General features: G+C 50.6%; 1 protein-coding gene across 2 annotated transcripts; it reads right to left on the bottom strand.

The window, feature by feature from the left end:
• Positions 1–3,174: 3,174 nt before the first annotated feature.
• On the bottom strand, positions 3,175–14,382 carry chrnb5b (cholinergic receptor, nicotinic, beta 5b). Of its 2 annotated transcripts, XM_058062815.2 has the most exons (6): positions 13,796–14,378; positions 6,235–6,380; positions 6,120–6,164; positions 5,824–5,933; positions 3,509–4,487; positions 3,175–3,367 (listed from the first exon to the last, which is right to left on the bottom strand). In XM_058062815.2, the coding sequence occupies exons 1-6, from the start codon at positions 13,845–13,847 to the stop codon at positions 3,212–3,214; spliced, it is 1,488 nt and encodes a 495-aa protein (XP_057918798.2). In that variant the 5' UTR covers positions 13,848–14,378; the 3' UTR covers positions 3,175–3,211. The 2 variants fall into 2 exon arrangements, with proteins under 2 accessions (XP_057918798.2, XP_078644180.1); XM_078788054.1 differs by having other exon boundaries at positions 5,824–6,164; positions 13,796–14,382.
• Positions 14,383–15,099: the final 717 nt, after the last annotated feature.

Consider the following 15,099-nt stretch of genomic DNA (forward strand, 5'->3'; position numbering starts at 1 on the left):
GTATTTGTACTATTGAATATTATATTTATATACAATACTAACTAATGACATGAAAAAGAGTATTTGAGTAATAGTATCATTGATTATATTTTTAAAAATCACCATAATAAAAGTTGTTTTTACAGCTTAACTATCCCTGACTAAAAACATTCATGCATGTTACAAACAAAAATTGTGCCAATTTATGAACTAATATTGCAAATAAACCTTGACTTTGCTCAAGTTGTAGTGACACAAACGTCCACTGGCGGGCAGCATCGGACACCTGGGGCGACTCGGGTGGGCAAGTGGAGAACAAATCCAATGTGCGTGTAGACCTCCTGCAAGGTGTTGGTCTGCTCTTTGGCCTGCAGACGGATGACAGACCCCCCCCCACCCCACCCCCATGCGACTGCGTGCATGAGTACGGAGCTGAAACGGCAGGTAGAAAAGCTAAATGGGGCGGCTGGTAATGGCAGGAGATGGACGCCAAGAGTGGACTACAGGAAACACGTGAAAGTGCTGACAGGATCCTCGCTGACAAACATGTTGCTCTCATATTTGCTGAGTGCGGCGTCTTGGGGTTGGGGTGGGGGAGGGCTGGGGGGGGGGTCACCAGAAGAAGACAAGGCCTCATAAGAGATAAATGCATGCACGCGTGTGAGCGCGGATAAATTGGTATTGATTAGGAGATGGCGAGGTTCTTAATGTGGGCTCCTCTGACAGCCTTGTTGTTTATGACGCTCGTGCTTTATCCTCCACCACCGCCGACGCCGCCGACGCCGCCACGCGTCTGCAGATCTTACAGATGCTGCAAACGTGAGACTGCAGACCCAAAACGTCTTTTGGATGGCTGCATATGGCATACGGCATGGCGGCCATGTTGCATACGGCGTGGCGGCCCATGCTGCATTCAATGCCACCGTCCCGAGCTAATGGAAATTGAGGCAAATGCTAAGTGCCTTATTTATGTGCAAACATGCAGCTTAGAATACAACCATCAACTATAATTGCTGAATCCGACTCCAATTCCACAGCTGTCACAACGTCTGTGGGATTATGTCGCCTCACATTGGTGTGTGTGTGTGTGTGTGTGTGTGTGTGATACAATATTATAATATGTTGTGTCACCATCACTGTCACAGATTAGCATCCATGCACACACACACACACACGCTAGATCAACAGAGGCATGTTGCCAACAAATAGCCAGATTTGTGTGATGCCTCCAGGTTCCGTTTTAGGTCCCGGCGTCACAGTTTGGGGAATAATTCTCTATCTGATAAAGAGGGCGAGAGAACACGAGATTTTCCAGGCTTATAATGGCCCAGTGTGTGTGTGTGTGTGTGTGTGTGTGTGTGTGTGTTGTCTGCACTGCAGTGATACTGGCGTAGTTAAGTTAACAGAAGGTGAAGTTGAACACCCTGCGGTTCCAAGACTAATGAAGCCTTTAGTCAGCTGACCGACGTCAGAGCAAAGAGTGCATACACCAGAGTGCGCGTCCCTAAAAGCTCAGGAGTTCTTGAAGAAACGCGTGAAGAAGTCCACTTGACCCCCTACTGACACACAAACGCAGCACAATGGACGTATGGACCTCAAGGAGGTTCTAAGACCAGCTTCAAAATACAAACAGAGGAAACGGGAGTGAGACAAAAAAGTCAGCTGATGACGTTTAAGAGCACGGCGTCTAAAAGCCAGAATCTGACCAAAAATAAGAATCCAAAGTCCAAATTTCCTGTCATGATCTCTTGATGGCAAAGGCAAAAAAGCTTTCTCTCCTCAAGCAGCCTCATGTTTACCAAACAAGGTTAAGTTTTTCATTCATAAAGCGAGCACCACCTGGAACTGGTCTGGTCTGGACCGACTAAGAAACAGCATGAAGAACCTACACGTGGAAATGAGCGTAATACCGTAAAGAACGGACAATGAATGCATCATGCCATCAGCGTGTTGCTTTCACTTCCCTTTTATTGATCCACTTCACTGACATCACGGTCATGTTTCCTTCCACCGGCCCACTGAACAAAAGGATTTAACACAATGCTCTTTTTTGGCTGCGGTTGTCTCCAAAGCGGGTACTTGAACGCATCATAAGAAGACGAGAGACGGTGTTGGTGTTCTTTGGTCCCGTCAGTAGAAAAAACTTATTGCTTATTTTAAGCGGAGATGGATGCTGGATGCTACACCAATCATTAAAGATCAGCATGAAGGTCATTTACACGACCTTTCCGACCTTGAAAGTGGACATCAACAACACAGCGTCGAGTACGTCGAGTACGTCGAGTACGTCGAGTACGTCGAGTACGTCGAGTACGTCGAGTACGTCGAGTACGTCGAGTACGTGCTACTTGGGAGGTCATCTTCTTAGGGTACATTTTGGCCAAGTGTGCTGCTTGCTGACCGATGTCCTTCTCAAGCACTTTTTTGTCTTTGGGCTCTTGGAAAAGAAAAAGGGGGGGGGGCGTGTTTCATGCATGTGTAGGAGGAGGGGATTGTAAAAAAAAAAAAGGTGCGGTTAGCGTGACGTTTGGCTCTGTGTTCCATTGAAAGCAACACATGTGATCCAAGTAACGCGGCTCGTCTCCTAATTGAGGTTTGGTTCCAGGTCCTTGTGGTTTCATTCGGTTCTTCAGGAATAAACAAGCAGTCCCCGTGGGGGGCATGCTTGAAATGGGACGTGTTCGACTAATGTCTTTTTTTGGCGGTTCTGGATTGATCCGTAAGTTTTGGATTTAGTTTTGGATTTACTTGTAATTTGCTAAATGATGAAAAAGTCTAAGGGAATCTTCATCAATCAATCAATCAATCAATCAAGGGTTTAGTCTCACCACTCAGTTCCCAATCAACCTCAGGGTTCAGGACTGTGGTCTGGTTTGGCGTGCAGAAGCCCATCCCTCCAGTCATCAAACGCACCACGGTTTGGCAACACGTTCTTGGATGATCTGGTAGGAACCGCTTATGATTTGGTAGGAACACTTCAGGCTGAAGAAAGGTCCACAAAGGCATGAGTGGGTCTGGTGTGGACCTCAAGCACGGATGAAGTTGGAGAAGGAAGCCAAGAATGTTATGATCAATACGTTACCGTGCTCCATCCCGGACTTGACCGATCTCGACGGGGGGAGCGAGGGATAAAGTGCGGAGTGAGGAGGTAAGTTCATGTGTTGGCTTCTCCAAAGAAGGAGCAGGGAATTGAGGTTAGGTTTTTTTTTTCCAAGACCATAAGTTGGAGGTTTCAGTTCTGCTCCACGTCTTCCACGATGGGGGTGTTGTAGCTCTGGAACAGAGGCTGCATGAAGAGACCCATGGTTCCCACCACGCACACGCACACGAAGATCCACAGGAAGAGGCGGTCGATCACCATCGCCACGTACTTCCAGTCCTCGATGATCTGCAGTGGGACCAAACACAAAAGGCATCAAAATACATCAAAATACATAGAAAAGTACTTTACAATACTACAAAGCATAACTTCCACTTCCATACGCTGGATAATGAATCTGAATTCGGACGGAAACAAAGAAACGCCCACCCCTTCGTCGTCATCCTCACTCTTCATCTTGTCCGCGATGTAGCGAACGCCGTCCACGGCGTCCTCCACGTCGATGCCTCTCTTGAGCGTGCTCCTCTTCCTGAATTCCGTGTTGTCGGCAAAGTCGCTGAACGTCCAGCCGTAGCGTTTGGCCGACTCCTCGTTGACGTAGAAGGAGTCCGCCCGTCCCCCGGGACTCCCCGCCCCCGCGTCCGCCCCCGCTTTCTTCTCCGAGTACGTTCGATGCTGGTGTTTTTTGCGGAACTTCTCGCGGATGTTGGAGCTGCCGGGCCTCCTCATGAAGAGGTAGGAGGGGAGTCGGTGCATGAAGACACGCTTGACCCAAGGGGGCATGGTGTGCGTGCTGGGGGAGCGGTGGTGCACGTTGAGCACGCAAACGCTGGTGACGATGGAGAAGGTGACCAGGACCATGGTGAACATCAGGTACTTCCCGATCAGAGGCACCGCTAAAGACGTGGGCGGGACGATCTTTGAGATGAGGAGCAGGAAGACGGTGAGCGCCAGGAGCACGGAGATGCACAGCGTCATCTTCTCGCCGCAGTCGGACGGCAGGTAGAAGACCAGAATGGCCAAGGAGGTGATGAGGATGCAGGGGATGATGAGGTTGATGGTGTAGAACAGAGGTTTCCTCTTGATGATGAAGTCGTAGGTGATGTCCAGGTACCTGATGTCATCCGGGTCTTCGTTCTTGCGTCCCGGCAGCGACACGATGTCCCACTCGCCGCTGGGCTTGAAGTCGTCGCGGCTGGCGAAGTCGCTCAGGAGGATGAGGTCGATCTCCGTGTGGTCGTAGGTCCACGAGCGGAACTTGAGGGTGCAGTTCTGCTGGTCGAAGGGAAAGTCGCGGACCTCGATCTTGCAGGCCGACTTGTAGATGGCCGGAGGGAGCCAGGCCACCTCGCCGTTGTTGGAGACCACCGCGTTGGAGTAGAAGGACACCTCGTAGGTTCCGTCAGCGCTGAGGAACGAAGAAAAACACTGGCTAATTAATGAATTAACACGCATGGATATTATATTTTATTACTAGTATTTTATGGATGTTCTACTTCTTGCTTGTTTTGGATACTATGTTGATGCAAGGAGGACAAGAGGCATAGAAAATGGATGGATGGATGGATGGCAAGATGATGGAGGGAAGGATGGATGGCAGGATGGATGGAAGGATGGCGGGATGGATGGTCAGATGAATGGATGGATGGTGGGATGATGGCGGGATGGATGGATGGTGGGATGGATGGAGGGATGGAATGGATGGATGGATGGAGGGAAGGATGGATAGTGGGATGGATGGAAGGATGGCGGGATGGATGGTCAGACGAATGGATGGATGGATGCATGGATGGATGGTGGGATGATGGAGGGAAGGATGGATGGTGGGATGGATGGATGGAGGAAGAGATGGAAGGAGGAAGAGATGGATGGAGGGATGGATGGTGGGATGATGGAGGGAAGGATGGATGGAAGGATGGCGGGAAGGATGGTCAGATGAATGGATGGATGGATGCATGGATGTTGGGATGATGGAAGGAAGGATGGATGGCGGGATGGATGGATGGATGGTGGGATGGATGGATGAAGGGATGACGGGATGGATGGTCAGATGAATGGATGGATGCATGGATAGTGGGATGGATGGATGGTGGGATGGATGGATGAAGGGATGGCGGGATGGATGGTCAGATGAATGGGTGGATGCATGGATAGTGGGATGGATGGATGGATGAATGGATGGATTTTACCAAGACATATGGTTAGCATAACACAAAGCACTCTAACCTTTCAAAATAAAATGATTCACATTAAAAGTCTGCATGCAACCAGATGAATGACCTTGATGAATGACCTTGAGGATTTACCCAGTGGTCAATCAAAAAGAGGTGTGGGACAGTAAGCGGATATGAAAAGCATTTTGTAAAAATTGGTAGCGGGGGAGGGGGGGGGGGTGCAAGGCTTAGTGGGTTATTGAACAGGAGGTCAGCCCTAGCCAGGTCTAGGCAGGTCTAGCCAGGTCTAGGCAGGTCTAGCCAGGTCTAGGCAGGTCTAGCCAGGTCTAGGCAGGTCTAGCCAGGTCTAGGCAGGTCTAGCCAGGTCTAGGCAGGTCTAGCCAGGTCTAGCCAGGTCTAGGCAGGTCTAGGCAGGTCTAGCCAGGTCTAGGCAGGTCTAGGCAGGTCTAGCCAGGTCTAGCCAGGTCTAGCCAGGTCTAGGCAGGTCTAGCCAGGTCTAGGCAGGTCTAGCCAGGTCTAGCCAGGTCTAGCCAGGTCTAGCCAGGTCTAGGCAGGTCTAGGCAGGCCTACTTGTTGTAGAGGACAATGTCTGGCAGCCAGATGTGTTGCGTCGGGAGGCGGATCTTCTTGATGCCGTCGTACTCATCGGGGTCCCACATTAACCTGTAGTCGTTCCATACCTGGGGGGGGGGGGGGGCACGATTAAAAAGAGACAAGAGCGTCAGGCACGTGGAAGAGATGCAATCCAGCACTGAAGTCATTCTATTGCAGGTCTTAGGTGGTCCTAGATCTAGATCCGGTCTGACTGGTGTGTCCCACCTCGTCAGTCCAACATGAAGTGATCCAGTCTGCTGAGTGACACCAACCTGAGTGAGCCAACAGTTGGTGGTCATGATCTGCTCCCGCTCGTTCTGAAACACACAGGAAGTTCAGGCACACATGCTAAGGTACCATCATCATCATCATCATGATCTTGCTCACCACGTTGATGAGCTGGGCGAGCGACACTTGGATGTAGATGGTGACTTGCTGGCTGTTGTTGACGGCTGGTCTAATCAGCTTGTTGTAGCGGTCGGCCGACAGCAGGTGACTCACCAAGCGCTCCTCCACCTCCGCACCCGAGGCGGCTGCAAACACACACGTATGTCGCGTTTTAATTGGCTGGCACAGTCCATCCATTTTCTTCCCATTATCCGCTTCAAGATTCCTCCTGTATCTTCAATGAAGGTTCTTGTATCTCCATGGTTCATCATCTACATGCATGGCAAATGTTCTTCTGCATGTCCAACCAGAAAACCATAAAAAGGTCAACATTGTCGGCTATCTGCAGCAGACTAAATGAATGGAGATGATTTCTTTTGGGAGAAACGGATTAGTCCCGACTGAACGAGGCCATCCAAGGTTCCACAGGAGATGAAATTCAGTGAGGCATCTCTACAACTGCTGCTTTTGTGTGGAGCTCCACTTATCCAGATGTGCCAACGTGGTTCCAATGGTCCATTGGTCCAAAACACTTTATGACAGTCCAATGGTTGCGTCCGACAACATCATTTGTTGTGGTGGCACTGATGTGTGAAGAACACGTTCATCCAAACATGCAGTTTGTCTTGGTACCTAAATGGGTCTTATGGTACGTCCAATGATGTCATCAATCATGGATGGCAGAGCAGCTTCATGCAGACCTTCTACTCAAATCATTATTATTATTATTATTATTATTATTATTTGGAAATAGACCACATATTCCACGTATATTTGGGGGCAGGATGGAACGACACCCTTTCACAGGCGGAAATACGGGGACTGGGACCCCAAGATAGAGGGACCCTCAACTGGGGGCAGGATGGCATGCCACCCTTTTGCAGGGGGATATATGAGGACTGGGGCCCCAAGATAGTGGGACTCCTCCACTGGGGGCAGGATGGCACACCACCCTTTTGCAGGTGGAAATACGGGGAATGGGACCCCAAGATAGAGGGACCCCTCTACTGGGGGCAGGATGGCATGCCACCCTTTTGCAGGGGAATATACGAGGACTGGGATCCCAAGATAGTGGGACTCCTCTACTGGGGGCAGGATGGCATGCCACCCTTTTGCAGGGGGATATACGAGGACTGGGATCCCAAGATAGTGGGACTCCTCTACTGGGGGCAGGATGGCACGCCACCCTTTTGCAGGCGGAAATACGGGGACTGGGACCGGGATGGTGATTGACACTCGGCTGTGAAGGATCCAGCGAGAACTGAAGGGCACCCCATCGGGACCCCATGATGGTTGAGTCCAGGTAACAACACCAGCATGGAAGAAAGAAGTCAAAGGTCAAAGATGGTCCTGATTGGATGACATCATTCCATCATTCCTAAGAAAGCCATGGCTGAAGTAACCTAAAAAACATGAGGTTTCCACTAAAGACGGTGCCTTCCTTTTCAAGTAGAATCCTTCGGAATTCTTGGCACAAGCTGACGTATCCGACTAATTTTCCCCCCCAAGGCCAAAATATCCCGTAGCCGTTATGCAAGCCCACTCCGCGGGACGCCATGCCAAAAATGTCAAAGCGCAGAGTGCAAGTGCCTCTAAATAAACATTCCACTTCTCTGATTTTGACTTCCCTAATTTCATCATCGCAGTCGAGTGCTTATCGGGACGATGCGCTCGTATCAGGCTAACGCGGGGCGTCAAGGGGGCCCGGCGTTGCATAATGTGTGCGTCTGAAGAGATTAGCTCAGCTGGCTAGCTACCCGGGGCCACATGTAAACACGGACGCGTCCGTGTGGCCGCGGCGCGCAGGTAGAAGGAAAATCCTGGCGGGAAAACCAGGAAATGCTGAGAACGTTAAAGAGCTAGTTCTATGTCAACTTTGGACCTCCAACACTCCAACCTGACTTGGAATCTTCTTCCATCCTGGCAGACGACCTTCACGTTGGAGCTGCTTTGGCTGGCAGGAAAACTGGAATATTACACTTCCTGATATTTCCTACTCCAGATTACTGACGTAGATTGAGGGGCTCACACACACGCACACACACACAAACACAAACACACAAACACACACACAAACACACACGCCCATGGCAGTAGTTGGTGAAGCCATGTTTAAATGTCGTGCTGGAAGGTCCCAACAATTTGGTGCTGAAGCAAAACAGCTTGCTGCTCTATCTATGCAAACTGTATCTATGCATACTGTATCTATGCATACTGTATCTATGCATACTGTATCTATGCATACTGTATCTATGCATACTGTATCTATGTCGTGTCTATGCCGTGTCTATGCCATATCTATGATGTGTCAATGCCGTGTCTATGTCGTATCTACGTATGCATCTACGTAATCATCCCGGAGCCCAGTGGGACTGGGTCACAGATCTTCACCAACAGTCCAATCATGGCTTGTGATTCGCTGTCAGAGTTTTGTACTTTCCTACCCAACCTGTGTCTATAAATAAAGTTTTTCAATTGATAACCTAAACTTGCCAGGACGTCCCATCCTTCTACCGTTAGACGTCGGAGTAACAACGCTCACTTGTGATTGACAGCCAGTGGAGGTATTCTTTTTTAGCAAGCGTAGAGCCGCACCGCATCATCTCTCAGACGCGCGTTGTTGTCTGCCTGCCACTTTGGATATTCCCCTCCCCTTCCTGTCCCGTACGTTCTTCTTCTGCACGTGTGATGTTGCTCTCTTGGAGGCTGCAGTGACAGCCTGGTTTGTTATTTACAAATCATGTTTGCTTGATATGCTTCCTGCAGCTTGCGGGGGAAATCTCTACAAAAAGATGAGATGAGATGAGATGAAAAGTGTGTTTTTGCAGCCAAAAACGACAATATAAACAAATATAACTTTCTAGCTCAACAAGCTGGATCGCTGCCACTTGTCTTTCTAGTCTATCCTACAGGAAGCTAATCCATATATATTAGTATATTATACTATTATTGCTCCATGGATTCTACCATCTTAGCAATACATAGGTGTTCATGCCAGGGCTACATAAATAAGGACAACTATTTAGTGTATGTATGCATATCTTAGTTATCACTACATATTAGCAGCCAATATGTTATTATTGGGGCTGCACGGTGGTTGAGTGGTTAGCGCACAGACCTCACAGCTAGGAGACCAGGGTTCAATTCCACCCTTGGCCATCTCCGTGTAAAGTTTGCATGCATGGGTTTCCTCCCACATTCCAAAAACATGCTAGGTTAATTAGCCACTCCAAATTGTCCATAGGTATGAATGTGAGTGTGAATGGTTGTTTGTCTATATGTGCCCTGGGATTGGCTGGCCACCAGTCCAGGGTGTACCCCGCCTCTCGCCACCCGAAGACAGCTGGGATAGGCTCCAGCACCCCCCGCGACACTCATAAGGATAAGCGATAGAAAATGAATGAATGTTATTATTGTGTTATTGTTGGCAATAGGTCAAGAATTCCGGAAACAAATCCTGGCAGTGACATCACAATCAAGATGGCGTCCTGAGGAAGCTGTCAAAACTTCATTTACTTCTATTCTATACTTTCTTTTTTGGTTTATGAAGTCCCATGGTTTCCTGAGCACTTGAAGTAGCTCCTGTCTAGAAAGAATATTCCTATTTATTGTGTTTTGTCATCAAGCTAGTCTGGGATGCGATGCGGCGGGACAGGATGGTGTCAGCAAAGCAGCGCCAGCGTCCGGTGAGTCATGTCCACGTAACCGAAGGCTAAGGCCCCCCCCCCCCCCCCTGAGGGCCACGGACTGAATGGTGATGCTTTGATTCCAGCATACGAGAAACAATGAAGGACAATTTGAAAAATCTAAATATGGAGACGCCACTTTTACGTGTTTAAAGTAGCCCGTGTAGGGATGAGTCATATTTGGACTTCAGCATCATCATCATAATATCATAACTTTTACCCAGCCACATTTGTAATCCTATATTTAGTCTTTAATATTTCAATGTTATGACATTTTTTATCCTAATATTATGACTTTATTCTCCTAATGTTTTGTCTTAATTCTTGTAAAATGGCTGCCCTGTTTCAGTCTATTTTTAGAATGTGACGAGGGCCACAGGCTGTAAATGACCCCCCCCCCCATAAGGGATGAAGACACCCACGACTTAACAGGCAAAAAAAATAAAATAAAAAAAGGCCTGGTTGTGGAACCGCACCTTTGGTCCTTTCGTCACCAACAGGCTAAGCTAGCAGGATGCTGCGGTGTGCCCCCCCCCCCTCGAGGGGGTTCCGCATTGGCAGTGGATGTCATTTTAAGAGTGGTTTGCGGGAGATCAGACGGCCGCCGACACGAAACATCATTTGGTCAGTGGACATGTCGGAGCGTAAAAGCACGTTGCACACTTTAAGCACGCTGGTTTGCATCCCTGCGGCCCCCCCGGGCGCCTCTGAGCTGTCGCATTTGACAGGGCAGCGAGCCGAAATATGACAGCCGCATGGCCGCTTTCCATGTCCCCGTCACCCGGGCCCCCGACTCAGCAGACGAATACGTGCGTGGTTGAGCATTGGGCCTCAACCAGTTGTGCGAACGCCTGTGATCTGACATCAGCAGGACCAACGTCTCCTGACATCTCAAAGTGAGCGAGTTAGCAGCTTTGGAGCAAAAAGACGAATTCGCGGCCACGCTGAAGGCCGTCACAGCCGTCACAGCCGTCACAGCCGTCACGCCTGCAAAGCCAAGTCAGGACGCCGCACAGAAGAGAAGCTCAGCGAGAACGCCGAGGCGTATCGGGCTCATCACGACACGTTGGACCATCGACATCGGTCAGTAAAACACGACATAAGCGGCGTGTGCTGACACGATGAGACAGCAGCGGCGCCGTCATAGGTAACACAATCACCGCCATCACGCCGGATTAGCGCCATTACACTACGGAATATCATATTTCATCCTAATGGGATCACAGCCGGCGGAAAATCATTGATTTGCAATAAAAGCTGCTGGAGTGAGCGGACGCAAGCTAGGCCGCGGTGAGGAGATTCCAGACAAGGTTTCCGTCCTGCAGAGCAGGGAGAAGGGTGACGGGGGGTCTCCATCGCCAAGGGTTAAGGTGACGTTGGTGACGGGGGGGTCTCCATCGCCAAGGGTAAGGGTGACGTTGGTGACGGGGGGGTCTCCATCGCCAAGGGTTAAGGTGACGTTGGTGATGGGGGGTCTCCATCGCCAAGGGTTAAGGTGACGTTGGTGATGGGGGGTCTCCATCGCCAAGGGTAAGGGTGACGGGGCGCCATCACCAAGGGTAAGGGTGACGGGGGGGCGCCATCGCCAAGGGTAAAGGTGACATTGGTGACAGGGGGGTGCCATTGCCATGGGGAAGGGTGACGACGGTGATGGGGGGGCGCCATCTCCAAGGGTAAAGGTGACATTGGTGACGGGGGGGTGCCATCGCCAAGGGTAAAGGTGATGTTGGTGATGGGGGGGCGCCATCGCCAAGGGTAAGTGTGACGGGGGCGCCATCACCAAGGGTAAGGGTGATGGGGGGGCGCCATCGCCAAGGGTAAAGGTGACATTGGTGACAGGGGGAGGTCTTCATCGCCAAGGGTAAGGGTGACATCGCCAAGGGTAAAGATGACGTTGGTGACGGGGGGGTGCCATTGCCACAGGGAAGGGTGACGATGGTGATGGGGGGGGCGCCATCGCCCCAGATCAGATCAGGAGTGCATACACCAGTCCAGACTTGACCAAGAGCTCCAGGATGATGTGGACGTGGGCCCCCGGGGCCCTCAGTGTGGGGTGTACGCAGACCAGCGAGCTGTCAGAAAGGAGCTAAAGAATAAGGTACAAGGCTAAAAGAGACACCTATGAAGATGGCGTACGAAGAGACCTTCGGGAGAAGACCAGCAGGTTTTTATCACACGTGTACACACACACACACACACACACACACAACAGCGTCCGCCCCGCTGCACTCTCTACACCTCAATAATTTATCACCTCTAAAAATAAGAATGCCATCACTGACAGGAGCAAAGACTCCAAGACAAGCAGGAACTATCCACTGTTCAAACCAGCACCTCCACCAAAGCCTGCTTGGTCTTCAAGACACCAGAAGAAGACCAGAAGAAGACCAGGTCACGTTCCCCATTCTGTGTCCTGCTGGGTTTTTAGTGTAGCGATGTTCACCAAGTCAGGGATTCAGTACTTAAAGAGTTCCAAAACCCGTCCTGCACATGGCCGCCATCTACACCAGAAGATGCTCCCAGAAACGGCTCGCCGTGCCGTGGGGTGCGTCCTCCTGCTGTCCATCCTTGCCTCCGCTTCCCAACACGTAGCGGGCATGAAACAGACGCCGCGTCCGTCTCGCTATCTCGCACGGAGCTACGAACACCACGATGATGGTCCAAAGGAGTCAGCTGTTCCTCTGGAAGAAGTCCTCATCACCACACAGACCAGGGCCTTCATTCATGAGGGACGCCCCCTGCAACATCTCCTCATCGCCAGTTACCGTTTGTTACCTTCCTCATCTCCTCTTTACAGCAGAGTGGCGGCTTATCTCGCTGAATCGGCCTCCTTCTCCTGATATCTGCATTTACCGCAAGCCGTTGGGGAACATGAGATGCTATCATGAGCTGTGACGTTGTGCTGGAGCATCCTCCTCCAGGAGATGTTCTCGTACTTTGGTGGAAACGTCACCAAATCATGAGGAACACCTGCCGTGTAACATCAGTATCTAAGCTAACATCGTTCCAAGCATCTAAGCTAACATCAGTCCGTGTATCTAAGGTAACATCAGTCCAAGCATCTAAGGTAACATCAGTCCGTGTATCTAAGGTAATATCCATCCATCCAAGCATCTAAGGTAACATCCATCCACCCAAGCATCTAAGGTAACATCCATCCACCCAAGCATCTAAGGTAACATCCATCCACCCAAGCATCTAAGGTAACATCCATCCACCCAAGCATCTAAGGTAACATCCATCCACCCAAGCATCTAAGGTAACATCCATCCACCCAAGCATCTAAGGTAACATCCATCCACCCAAGCATCTAAGGTAACATCCATCCACCCAAGCATCTAAGGTAACATCCATCCAAGCATCTAAGGTAACATCCACCCACCCATCCAAGCATCTAAGGTAACATCCATCCACCCATCCAAGCATCTAAGGTAACATCCATCCATCCAAGCATCTAAGGTAACATCCATCCAAGCATCTAAGGTAACATCCATCCAAACATCTAAGGTAACATCCATCCATCCACCCAAGCATCTAAGGTAACATCCATCCACCCAAGCATCTAAGGTAACATCCATCCATCCATCCAAGCATCTAAGGTAACATCAGGAGTCACCAAAGTATGAGAAAGGTGTGTGGGTGTGAAGGCTAAAGATGTACAGGTGTTCCTAATGAAGTGGCCGTGTGGTAGGCTCCATCCTATTTCCCAAGAGCACACATTTTAACTCCAGTAAAGAAGATTAAAGCTTCCCTCCCCCCAAAATGTGCCAAGAGACGATTTGACAATGAAAACATGTTTGATCCTCTTTGACTGACGCCCCCGACTACAAGCCCCCCTGTCCCGCTCGGAGGGATTAAAAAGCAGGATTACTCACTCGGTGACGCGGTGACGAGGAGAAGCAGCGCCGCAACCACCGGGACCGCCATGGCTCCGTCGCCCCCCCGTCAAGAGGCTGCACGACGGGCGGAAACTTGCAGCTGAAGCCCGCCGGTCTTCTACAGGATGGCCGGAGACGGAAGGAACGGTGGACGGAGGGGGAGTCCTGGCATGGGGGAGGCTGGGAGCGGGGAGAGGAGCGCACACCGACCGTGCGCCTCGGCACCCGGCTAACGAGAGCAGTCTCCCCCGGCGTCTTACGTCCTCTTGGCCATAACGACGAGGAGCTCAGTGGAGCGGCGGTGTCACAATCTCTCCAACGGCTGGCCGGTCCTCACATGGCCACGCAGCCCGCCCAGTGCGCACCCCGGCCGGGCGTCTCTTCCACGACACCTCGGTCTCCTAAGGTTGCAAAGCGGGAGAAGAAGCTAATCACCTCCACGTACAGAAGCACCAGTCCAATGTTTCATTCATTTTTCAGTGTTTTGTTGGAGCATGACGGGGGCCCCCAGCAGCCCCCACCCCACCCCAGAGGCTGCTGGTGAGAGAGCATGCTCATTACCTCCACTCCAGGAAGCCCAACATTTATACTCTCACTTGGCTCTTGTAGCTAAACTACAACTAGCAGCTAGCTTGACTGAAAGTCAACTTCTAAAAAGTCCCGGTTAGCGCCCCCTGCTGGTGAGTTTTTCGGTTAACGTCACAGTTTGGCCTCGGTTAACGTTCAGTCTCAGGTTAGCGTACAATATGGCGAGCGTCGTTTTAACACGAATCTCCTGATCCCAAACACTATTTATCCTAGTTTACGTTTATAGCAAAGGGCAAAAAGAGGTGCGGACAAGAGCACAATAGAGGAGGTCCAATCGAATGCTTTCTGCCACCTTGTGGCCATCCTAGGGCTTAGCGGCACTAAACATCTGATATGTTCAAAGGCCTTTTTAGAAGGTTGGAAACAGGTTTTCTGTGCTGTGCATCCCTCGTCACGTTTTACCGCTTGGACTACGAGTGACCTTTGAGTTCCCTCGTGTGCCCACGTTAGATGCTGAGCTTCTTGTGGAAAAGGGCGGTGCTGGATGTGCTCCCCGCCGCCCCCCCCAGAAGTCATGCGGTTTATTTCAGGCACATAGAAATGTAGGCTGGAGACGCTCATGAAATCCCTTCTGTCAGCGTCTCCATGGCAGCCCCCCCGACCGACCCCCCCCCCCGTCATCTTTACTTGACGCACGGAGCACAGAACGCTGGCAACGAAATCCGAAGGCAGCCTCAGTGTGACAGGGCTTGGACCCGGACACGTGTAGCGGG

The sequence above is a fragment of the Doryrhamphus excisus genome, linkage group LG22 (genome assembly GCF_037039965.1).
Source record: "Doryrhamphus excisus strain RoL-2023G ecotype Guam linkage group LG22, RoL_Dexc_Guam_v1.1, whole genome shotgun sequence".
Taxonomy (NCBI): domain Eukaryota; kingdom Metazoa; phylum Chordata; class Actinopteri; order Syngnathiformes; family Syngnathidae; genus Doryrhamphus; species Doryrhamphus excisus.